A 12,235-nucleotide genomic window follows, 5' to 3' on the forward strand; every position below is an offset into this window, starting at 1 on the left:
AGAAAAGCAGGACAAAGAACAAGAAACTGCTGGACTAAATGGTAATGCCCGACTTCATTTTACTACACAATTTCCTAGCATAAAATCAGTCCAGTTTCTAAGTGTAACTGTTTAACGGGTCCACCATAAAAAGGCAACTTGGGAAACCAAATTCTTTCAATGCAGTTTTGTCGTATAGATCTTCTAAGTAAGTCTTAAGTCTATAACAGAGAGCTCAGACTGAACCAGCTCACTCCCGTATTTACTCTACCCTTGCATCCAGTTTAATGTTCCAGCTACCTCTTTTTTTTATTTGCAGAGGACTTCCCTGAGAACACACTGGATGTCCCCTTAAAATGCCAGTGATGCTATGGAGAAAGCAAAAAATGCAGTTTTGCCAAAGGGAATCCCTTTCTAACATCAGCTAACCAGATGACCAAAAGACTCAAATGTAGACAACTGAATATAGATAACCTTCCAACTAGCCCTGTGGACTATCAGGTCAGCAATGGCCCACTGCAAATAGGATTTGGTCACTCATATCTGGCAGTTCCTGTTACCTTGCATCTGCCAAAAGGCAAAGCTTGCATCTTATCATGATGCGTGATACTGCATTTGTTGGCCTTTTTACTTTTCACTCCCTGTAGCAGGCAGTAGGCAGAAAAGAGTAGCTTAAAAGCAGACATTAGAAAATGGAGAAAAGTGTTTAAGATTCTTGTACAGTACCTCTACATCTCTGCTTCTGGCAACTTCAGCAAAATTTTCTTGTTGTTCTAGAGTTTTATCCACCTTGTCGTCTGTCATGCAAAAACATCTTAACCGTGCTTCAATGGGGTCATGTGATTTGGCAAATACCACAAATTTGGCCATGTAGGGAACACAGATAATCTCTCTGTATACTTGGGAAGCAAAAGTAACAGATTCTTGTGTCTGTCGACAGTCTATCAACCAAAATCTGTAAATTAAAATGAAAAGTTGGATAATCAATGCAAAGATTTAAACAACAAAATTACATATTTTCCACCTTTGTGGCATTAGCTGGCAACCAGACCAATTGAATAAAAGAAAAATAGTTACCATTTGGGAAGAATAGCTTAGGAGTGCTGGCGGCAGCCCTCCTCTGCCTTAGGAGCATGAAGCAAAATCAACAGCAAAAGCATTTGTACCAGAACTTACGCTCCAAAATACCAGATGCAGACTTTTCGTAGGATCTCCTGCTGCACAAATGCCAGGCCGTTGTTCATGTTTCTGATATGATCTCACTCACTTGGAAGCTTATTTGCTTCCAGTTACATGACTGGCTTTTAAACACTCTGAAGATTTAAATGCATGAACCTGCTTGTATTCTTACGTTTATAAAATATATTACATTTAAAAATATGTTTATAACAGTTAAACAATTATAGATGTCTTACTGAGATCTGGGGATTTATCACAGTATCCGATAAATATTTCTGTTCCTTTATTCAAAAGTAGTCTATGGCCTCAACTTTGTTTTCATTGGAATTTATTCTTTCTAGTAAGAATATGTGATCAACTTTTTGGCTTCTTTTACCAAGAACTGAATCTTTTCTAGACTAAGCTTGGTGGTCTCTGCTTTCCATCACTTTCAACAGTTTCTGGTGATATGTTTGAAATGGTGATTGATCATATCATCGGGTCTAGAGACACCCAAAAGGTCTCTGAATTTGTCTTTACTTACTTATCCGGTCATTCCTTGATTTCTAAGCAGAAAGTAAGTAGGGAAGGGTGTACTCCAAGTGTACAGTTCAGATATCCCCTTAAATGTAAGTTTGCAATAGGTGCCTTTCATCCAGAGAAATAAATACACTATCTTTTTGGCAGCTGGTTGCTGCTAAACATCTGACGATGCACAATAGACTCATGTCTCATAAAAAATCTTAGTAAAATTGCTTACATCTAACTAGTCAAATGCCAATCCTGTCTTGTCTCTTCCAGGCTATAACTGCATTGTTAAACTACAGAGTAAGCAATTTCAGCCTTTTATTTTTAGCCCCCTTATATTTTCCTAGATATTGTATAATTTCCTGTTAAGCACTGGATATGTCAGTATGCTGCACCTGGGTGTTACTGATTTGTGTACAATTTTTTATTCCCAGCAGGGATGTGGTGAAAGTTTCCTGAATTTTTAATGATGAGGAACAAGAGACTGAAGTGGTTTTGGCATGAGTAGCTAATGCTTCAGTCTGTTCTAGAACCTCCACCTCTCACAGCTGAAATGTTAACATGTTTTGCCTAAAACATTTGCTTTTTTCCTACTAGGTAGCCTAAAATGTCCTACTGATTCAAAATCAGAAATGCTTCTTATGTGAATTCAGTCAGAGACTTAACTTTGATTTTGTGCAGTTTTTTGGGGCATATTGAAGAACGGGGATATATACACATATTTCTATACTTGAGCGATATGTATTTTGAAGACCCCCAAAGCAGGTACATCCAAATCTGATTGCTACTACACCCTTGCTTCACAGAGGCTGTGATCACCACTGACTCACTTTGTATCATGGTTTCTAACATTCAATTTAATGATGATTTCTTTCTAGAATATACATTGTATCTTCTATGCTGATGGCTCCCTGTCTGTGACTCTGCACAAGTCATACCTGAAGGTATTCAAAGCAACAGGCAAATACTACTAGAATAAATAACTGCGTCTCCATAGGGTGAGTACTTCCTACTGCTACTACATGTGAATCGCAACAAACCACCTCAATACATACTTGCAAATGTACAAAGTTATCAAAGACATACACCGTGGATGTGCAATTCATGTCTGGAACTTCAGCCTCCAGAACAGCTCCCCTCCTCTTCACTGAAAGCTACAGGAACTTTATCCTTTCTTTGGGCCATTCAGGCCAGGACGGCATTGCCCGGTAATAAAAAAAATGACAGAATTTCCTTATACCCTTCTAAAGACAACTGAATTGTTCTTTTGTAAAGATAACAACTTTCACTTAAAATAAGTTTTATAATCTATAATTTTAATACTTTTATTTTCTAGTCACAAAACATACCAGCAGAAATGTACCAAACATTTTGCAATGAGTAACATGTATTGCCTTCTTTCTCAGATATCACTTCATTTAGTTTCTCTCTGGAGCTGATGACATTTCATTTAAATAAAATTATTTGTGTGGGTGGAAAGTATGGCCGAGTTTGACACCCGTACGATGGAGAAGGAAGTCACGAGAGGTCAAAGACACCTCAGAAGCTGCAGAAGCTGATATAATCTACAGGGGGCTTATTACTTACTGTAGATTACATGGTATTATAACCCACAACACATACCTTTCAAGTGTGATTTTTCTGGTCTTACTCATCCTTCAGTTGAATAATAGTGAGTATCATTCTGTGCTTATCTTTGGAACATTTAACAAACAGGCTGGTTGAAAAACAGAGGCTGATGACGTTTGAAGAGAGAAAGCATGTTTGATACATAAAGGTTGTGCATACTGATACTTTACTTTTAGTGTGTGGAAGAATTATACACTGCTGGCCTCAAACTGGAGAGGCTATATCCTCTGAGAAATCACCATATGCTCAAATGATTTTCTTCCATACACCTGGGACTAAAAAGCCAAAACAGATACTAAACTAAAAAAAAAAAAAAATGCAGCTCAGGAAACGGAAAACATCCATTCCTCAAAGTCTGCAGTTTAATTCACATGTATTTTAGACAAAAGTATCTGTTTCTCAAGCTCATTTTAGACAGAATTAGTCTTATGAATGGGAAAATAGTTGTGCATCTAACAATTTAATTAAACATAAGTTATTGTGGATAGCAAACAGTCAGGCATCAGCTGATTCTCAGCAGAGCAGAAGGCTAAAAGGGCACATGCACTTTTAGACCAGGGTACAAATGAAGAAATTCAAGTTAAATTGTCCTTCAGCAAAGATGGTAATTCTCTGACTGTAAATACATGAAAAAATCCCATTTTCTAACTTTAACAGCATTTAAAATCATGTTTGGGTTAAGTACTCTGTTGAACACTTAGCTAGATAACAAAGAAGAGGTGAAACTCATTAAAATCTCTAAATGTGACCCAGTTTACTTAATTGCAATAGTAATCAATTGAAATGCCATCATGGGGATTAGGAAATATCCACCGCTAATATTTATACTGGGCCGTAGTTCTATAAACTGTCACCCTCATTCTGCCTATAGTTCACGTGCAGTCCTGCTGGGGACTTCACAGTTTTAGAGATTTTGACCTCTCAGACTTTGCATCCAGTCTCCACACTTGGCTCCTAAATTAATCTTTAACTTCTCCCTTGAAACGAACACTGCAGGTAGCAAATGAGAGCTAAAACTGACTTGAACATCTCCCTCTAGTGGTCATTGTTAGTAAAGAAAAAGGAACTGAAAAACAGGAAATGCACATGAGCAAAGCATTCAACTTCATTGGAAGACAGCTCTAAAGTGGCAAAGTATCAAAAAATAATATTCTATTTCTCCTAATGGACTGCTGGAGCTGAACTCATTTTAACATTGAATAAAAGGTTTGATTAAACATTCTAATCTAATAGTAATAACTCTTAGTTATACAGTTATATATAGTAATAACTCTCCCTCTAATGTTTGCACTGAAGGAAATTCATTGAATTTCATGGCTTAGTCACATTTCCAAAGTTATCCAAGATTTTTATAATTGTTTATGAGACTATGAGCCCTAAATTTAAAACTTTCCAGGTCTTGGCCTGCATCCTCTGTCACAGAGATTGAGATTTTTGTGCATTTCTGTGATATAAATCATCAACAGAATAGAAATGAATATATTTTTTAAACAAAAATCTGTTTGGCAGTTACCAGAAAGACAGCAGTTCAATCTCATCACAAGAACAGATGGTTAGAAGAGATTCTACATGATCACAATTTGGTACGCCTACAGATCTTTCGGCTTGATTTCTCATTTGTTGGATATTCTGAAAGTAACATCTTTTATAAGATGTATAATGAGCTACCCAAATAAGGGATTTCCATGGAAATTTTCATATTTCTGCATCTGAGGAGTAGGGGTAATCAAAATGAAACCAGGTTTTTCTAATTACCTGAAAATTGAACTGTCCCTCAGATTACTATTTCAGAAAAATGAATACATCATTAATTAATTTCTGGGAACACGGCAGGCACTGACTGCAGAGGAGTAATGGCTGAGATGGAAATGACAAAAGCATAAATTTCATTCAGTTGGTAAGGGTTTTACTGCTTACAGCTCTCACACATCCTCTGTCTGGGCTAGGAGGCTCAGAGCTTCCAAAATACCTGGCCAATGGATTCACAGCACAAACAAAACATCTATGTTCCTTCCACCATTAACTGAAATAGTTTAAAGGAAACACTTGCAAACAAAATTCATACAGGGAAAAAAAGGACAGGCACTTGAAAGTAACACTGTAAAACTTGTGTTTTTTTTATAGGTACCTGGCAGACACGTTTGTCGTGAAGGAAACACATTCATTAACAAATGTGAGTGGTGTTGTTCCAGTGATGTCTTCCCATTGGGCAGGGGTGGTTCCTCCTGAAATGACAGTAATTTTAAAAGAATTACAAACAGGCAATTTTCCAATCTTCTTGCTTCTAAGTAATATTTTACATTCTTCTGAACTGTTGTTACACAACTAGCAATTATCTCAGACATGCCTTCTCCTTTGGTCCATGTTATTCCACTAATGCTAATAAGATAGTGGGTTTCCCCTGATAAAAGAAATCATCCACATACAAATGATTTTCAAATGATGAGTGGCTGTAGCACAGGTTTAGAAATGGTAAAGAGGCTAGAATTTTAGGAGGAAAGGTGTTTTTATCTGTAGTATTCATGTATGCATGGCAAAATTAGCCCAGATACAGTGCAGTGAAATCAGTATTGTTACTTGGGAGACAATAATATTGTTACTAATAGTAACAACTATGATTTGTGATTTTTATAATCTAATTCCTTTTCAAATAATTCAGAAAGACTCTAGTCCAGTATGTACATAACCAGGAAATTTCTTTTGCACATTCCAATGAAAGTCTATCAAGCAATCTGTGTCTGACAGCTCCCGGGAAGATCCCGCAGTTGAAATTTGCACTTCTGTATCTCGCTGTACAACTGATAGACTTCTGGATACCTATCAGCCTGTTAAATGTTTCGGCCTTCTTTGACTCTGATGTTGCCGGCTTCCTATTTGACCTATGCCACTGAAAGTCTGTCAGCCTGCAGATGTTCTAGGAAGAATGATGGGGACTTAGACTATGTTTTCAAGTTTTTCAGTATCTTTCCTTGCCTCACCTTTTGGTGAGGAATGTCACGCTAATTTCCAGTTACCTTAAAATCAGAATGAGCTTACAGAAAACAGAAATTCCAACAGCAGTTACAGGTATTTATAAAATGTAAGAATTAAAAGAAAAACTATGGGTAACCAGCCAGTAAGAATGTCTGTCCCCCCTCTCATATACAGCTGACTAGTTAGATATCCATATGACCATATAGCAGAGTCTTTACACAAACCTTAGAACAAGTTGTGTACACTGAGGAACACTAGTTTCCAGGAAATAACCTCCTTTCTCCTGTTGGGGAAGCATTCTTGTAACCAAGTTCATGTTTAAAGTTTTTGGGAGAATCCTTACTGATTTACTGTTTATCCATGGCATTTATTCAAATTCCTCTTTAATATAGGAGACTATTCTTTATTTAAATAATCATTGTTTCACTTTCTTGGCAATGCAAATACTTCTTTGTTGACCAGATGTCATCTCTGGTATTCCAGCAGTTAATGAATACCTTTGTATCAAATTGTAAAAGCACCTGTTCGCTGTAATGACTCACTAGCACATCTTGGTGCATAATGTATCTTACATGGGGATGATATTTGAAATCAGTTTGAAAATTGACAAAGATACTTGATGGTGACTTTTAAGCAGAATGAAAGCATGCAGCTAATTACTGCCTGTTGCCTGAAACCAAATATGGCCTTAATCACTTTGGAGTTACAGTAAGTTTAAAGTGCTTAACCCCAATATTTTTTCTATGAAGCATACTTCAACCTTATGCCTATATTGCACTTACTCTGCTAGGCAGAGGTTATGTTGGTACTCAAGAAACAGAAACTGTAAGTGAAATGCCAACACCCCACCACCAAAATCTACAATTATTGTAACATATCTCTTGTTAGCCCAAGTGACAAATGATATTTCTGATATAAATGAATTGATTGGAAAGCAGTTTTAGTTTTCAACAAACTTTCCATATGTGTAATCAGTTTAATTTATTTAGCCCATGATGACTGACAATGTCAGGATGCACATAAAAAGCTTTAGTATTTGTATCCTACCTGTTATGCTGCACAGTAACCTTAAAGTGGGAGCGTCACCTCCATAACCATTCATGATCCCATCACTGGAGGCTTTAGGGACAGGAATTGTCATCGTGATGGGTTTATGGAACTTCCTTCTTCTGGGCTCCAGCGTGACTATAGGACTGAAGGTAGCCTTGTTGCCCAAAATCTTCTTTATAAGTTCAGTATGCATAGGTTGAGCCTTTCCAAAGCAAAAGACAGTAACAGAATGGTTACTTGTAAATAGAGTATGTAAAGAACTGGGTCTGTATATTGCTAGAAATACTAAAGCTCTTCCATTAAGTGGCACAATTTCTCAGGAAAATCTGCAGACAAAAGACTGACTGCCAGTGAGAAGGGGAGATCTCCCCTTTTCAACTGTATCTCACTCCTCCCTCCTCTTCCTATTGCCTTTCCTGGTGCTCGACAGCAATAACTTAATACACTTAACCAAAAGTTAATGATTCCTTTGTGGTTTTTTTTTGCATACGTGGTTTTGTGTTCTTGTAGTGGTTTTTTTTGTTGTTGGTGGTGGTTTTTTGTTTTGTTTTGTTTCTCCTGAGAACAAACTCTGGGCTGTTTTAGTAAGCTATTCAGCTATTTACAGAGGATTTCAACAATCACAGTAGCCTGACCAAGGTAAGTGTTGGATGCATTCGGCAGGTTCAGCAGGAGGCAGGAGGAGGGAAGACAGGACTTACACCTCTTTCAGTTGTGAACTGTTAGGCTGGTTTACTTCATGATGACAAACTGTCCATTTGACCTACCTATCACTGCATTTTGAATTGCTTTGAAGCCTTTCATAAAAACTATTAAAGAAATTGTTCTATGATCTACACTAATATCATCATCATCAAAATGAGGTGCTTCTTTCAAGAACATACAGTTAACAGACAAGAATCTGAATAAACTGGAATGCCCAAACCTTTACCACTTACTACGTGCTTTGGCTTTTGCATTGATTTTTATTATTTGTAGTAGGAGCATTCTAAGCAACAACATACAACATGATAAGCTGAATATGCTGGTTTTCCAGTATAACTCTGAAGGAAAAAGAAAAAAGAAAAAAAAAAGATGCCTTCTAACTGTTTCATTGTACCTGGAGGCCAACACGAATTCGTTTGGTTAGAGCCCCTTCTGGGAAGACTGCCTGCACTTGTGGTACCACCGTGCTGCTCAGCACACCTCCCTCGGGTCCAATAAGGTTGCTGTCCTGTTTGATCCGGGATACCACTGCAAAGTACTGAGGAAAATCTCGGGTGATGATGCGGCAGATGCGTTTCTTCTCAAGTTCCTCTGGTGTGTCAAGGACTGAGGCAAAAGAGAAGATGGTCATCAAACAAAATTTTCATAGAAGCAATGCCGTGAAATTCAAAATGCATTCCAGCTTTTCACAGTTTAACCACAACTTACAGACGCATTTTGTCTAGAAATTACTGGGTAACATGAAACATCTCAACACTTTAAGCTTGGCTAAAACAAAGAAATCAAGAAAGACAGACACAGACAGACTCAGCAACTAAGTGAAGAAAGCTTAAGACATCAAACTGAAGTCAATAACTTGCCCAAAATCAGTAGGCAAACAAGCTAAGGGATTGGACCAAGCCCCCTTCTACTTCACATTTACGTTATCATTTGGAGTAGCATCAAGGGAACAAAACCTCAAATCAAAAAAGTATCGGAGTTCGTTTTGAAGTATGCAGCTTGGCTACTTTATTTTTTTTAAAAGCCAACAAAATTTATAACAAATTCTGCAGATCCTAGACAGCCCAAGTCCATTCTGTTCTCTCAGAAAATGAGTATCCATGACTGACATTTCCTCCCACACATGTAACTGCTTGGAAAGGATTAGCATGATAATTGCCTTGTTTTGGAAAGATGATGTTTATCATGGAAACTTTTTGTTTAATACTGTGAAAAGAAGCAGGAAAAAAAAAAGTTTAGCATCTATTCTCAACTTAATGACAGTAGATTTTGTTTTGTCCCACCACTCAGTAGACCATGCAAGGGAAGTAAGCACAAGTACACAGTGCTTCTGCTGGCCTGTGTACTAAGAAAATTATAAGCTCCAGTATGACTGAAGTAAAGAAGTATCTGGAGAATGTGTCAGAAGTTCTCAAGGTGGACTAAACATGATGTGCTAAACAGAAAAAAATAGTAAAATGTTATTGGCCCCAGTTATAGGAGTACTGCAGGAGCAAAGAAAGGAATATATCACGCTTGATACCTTCATCCATTCCATTCAAGATTTCATTCAGTTCATCCTCAGTGTATTCACAGAAATGTTCCTTCCAGCTGTCCCCATTCTCACTGCGCAGGATCACCAGCTCTCTCTCTTTCCCACGCAGAGCAGCAAAATGGGGAATCTCCACAATCACAGGCCTGGCACAGCAACACAGCGCATTAAATGCACACAGGAGAAAGGAAGAAACAGGATTAACAGCAACTCTACTCAGCCTGCTACAAAGTGACCTGGGATTCCACCTATTCTCTGGAATACTTTGGCATAATCCTAAACTAGTAGGTCACTAACACACATTCGATTTTTACAGGGACACAGTAAATGCTGAAAGACAGATTTAAAAAGTGCATTCACCTCTTTCCACCATGTGAATGGTATTTGGTAAGATAATAGGGCTTAAGTAGAAATTTGAGAATTGTTTTGCAAATTCATTTAAAAACGCATGCTCGATTTAATTGTCACTACTGTCTGGGTTAACCTGCGCAACTTCATTTCAAAGAGAATCTACTGTAATGCACATCAATGGTAGAACAAATTCTGATCTCACTTATACTAGTGCAAATCAGAGTAATTTCATTGCAATCAGCAGGCAATTGTGGCCTGTGCCAATTTTACTTCATGGTAGTTCTATATATTCCAATGAATTTATTCTGATTTTACACTCTAGGAGAGATAAAGGAGGTCTGAGAAGAACATCTGGGTTTCTATTTATGTATAGGAGATAAGAATTTGCCTTGTCTTACAAGCAGATGTAAATATATGTATCAATGTATGTGTGCATATATATATGTATAAATATACACACATATGTGTACATACAATATATCTATATTTATACACACATAGAAATGCGTACTCTTGGAAACAGGAGAGAAAAAATATATATATATTTGTACACACACTTCTCTAATTAGAATACTCACGCAGGTTACCATATAAATAGTAAATGTCACGTGTTCTATTATACTGGTGGTATCCAACATGTATCTAATTGATTATTTAGTCCTTGATACAAAAAAAAAGTCTTAAATTTTACAGTAGATTCCTTTTTTTTTTTTTTCTCCCAATCCAGGTTGCTTTGCTACAGACATCAAGCACATAACCAGGAAGATCTCATGCCAAAACAAAAATGAAGGCCACAGTACTTTAAGAAAAAGATACAGACATACCACCAAAACAAAACCACATACCACAAGAGTTGAAAAATGGTCCACTAAGGGTTAGGTATACAAAATTTCAAATCATAAAAAGGGACAATATCATGGGCATAATGACACAAAAAAATCATATTGCAGAAGGAGGAGAAGAATGGGGAGGTCAGCATCCATCAATTTGTTTCAAGTGTCTCCTACCCAAGGAATTTGGTCCCAGGAGGCCCCAGCTGAAGGATTCGGCTGACCAAGCTTTCTCCCTCATTAAGTGGGGGAGGAGCCGTAGGCAGATGAAGTTTACTGAGTACATCCAAAGCAGCAGTGAAAGAAAGAACATAAATAAACTTTATGTATTTTTTTTTTGCCAGAACGCCAGTGCCATTGTCTGGTCCACAGAGTGGAATTAGGCTGTACACTGAATAAGGTTCCACCCTATCGATGACAATTTGGTGATCAAAATTAACAAAGTGAGTTTCATTAATGTAGGATCTCTTCTTGCTCTAGGAAGACAATGGGAATTTTAGCAGTGAACTCAACGGAAACAGGACTTGTACCTCAGAATGCATCTCTGCAATCAGTACAGTCATTTTCTGATTTCACTGCCAGTACAACACCTAGGAAAATGCCCACAGGAAAGGTATACCTCTTCTGAGCTCTGAGAAAGAATAACACTGATATATCCTAGTCTTTCAGATGAGACATGCTCATTAGATAGAGAAACCATTGATAAGAAAGTAGGAGAGATACTCAAGGTCATATTCCGTGTGGGAAGACTGAATGTGACAGCACAATATATCTGTTTTTAAGTTCTTCTTCATTTCTTTTGACTTCTTTCTACCTCTCTTAAAAACTGACCAAGGAGCAAAATGAGTAAGTGGTACAAAGCATCTGATTAGCCAGCTGGCTTGCTGTTATTTGTGATATTAAGAGGTATCCTATCTGTCAAAAGGAATGGTTGGCTTGCTCTTCACATCACATTGGCAGTGCTTCAGAATTGCTCTTGCTTTCTTACCAGATCAGAGCAGCAGTGAGGGAGCCAAACCATGCCTTAGGTACGTTCTCCATTCAAGCCATATATAAAAGCAGTGTGCAGTTAAAAACCACTAACCAACTTTTTTCTCTCCCTGAACTCAATACTTCAGAAAAAGCACTAACAATGAGAGTGACTCTATGACTGCCTGTTATGACAGCATTTTCAAGCAACTGATTTGTTCTGAAATTAAACTATTGCGGTTTACAGGGTCACTTTTTTCAATTTCTGAATGAAGGTATTTACAGTCATAGAAAGGGTTCCTTCAGTCATCCACTTTTGGATGCCACAGTTGACAGGGAGAAGAGTTGGTAAAACTCATTAAAAAAAGGGGGATAACTGCTGCTTTCAGCTGAAAACTGCTAAAACAAGGTCAGCAGCAGACACAAATCTGATCTTTCTAAGGGTTTTGCAGCATAGGACAAAACAAATGGCCCAAAATTCTGGGGTTGTCCTATTGCTTAACTTAGCAAGTTCGACCCCAGAAAAATCATA

At 37.6% G+C, this 12,235-nt stretch overlaps 1 protein-coding gene across 1 annotated transcript in view; it reads right to left on the reverse strand.

The window, feature by feature from the left end:
• ANK2 (ankyrin 2) overlaps positions 1-12,235 on the reverse strand; it is a 165,832-nt gene that overhangs the window by 34,869 nt on the left and 118,728 nt on the right. The window contains exons 29-34 of the mRNA XM_050710362.1: positions 10,912-11,010; positions 9,545-9,699; positions 8,417-8,628; positions 7,315-7,519; positions 5,423-5,519; positions 706-934 (exon numbers count right to left, since the gene is read on the reverse strand). Coding sequence (XP_050566319.1) covers positions 706-934; positions 5,423-5,519; positions 7,315-7,519; positions 8,417-8,628; positions 9,545-9,699; positions 10,912-11,010 — 997 coding nt within the window. The remainder of the gene's footprint in view (positions 1-705; positions 935-5,422; positions 5,520-7,314; positions 7,520-8,416; positions 8,629-9,544; positions 9,700-10,911; positions 11,011-12,235) is intronic.

Source organism: Cygnus atratus, chromosome 4 (assembly GCF_013377495.2).
Source record: "Cygnus atratus isolate AKBS03 ecotype Queensland, Australia chromosome 4, CAtr_DNAZoo_HiC_assembly, whole genome shotgun sequence".
Lineage (NCBI taxonomy): Eukaryota > Metazoa > Chordata > Aves > Anseriformes > Anatidae > Cygnus > Cygnus atratus.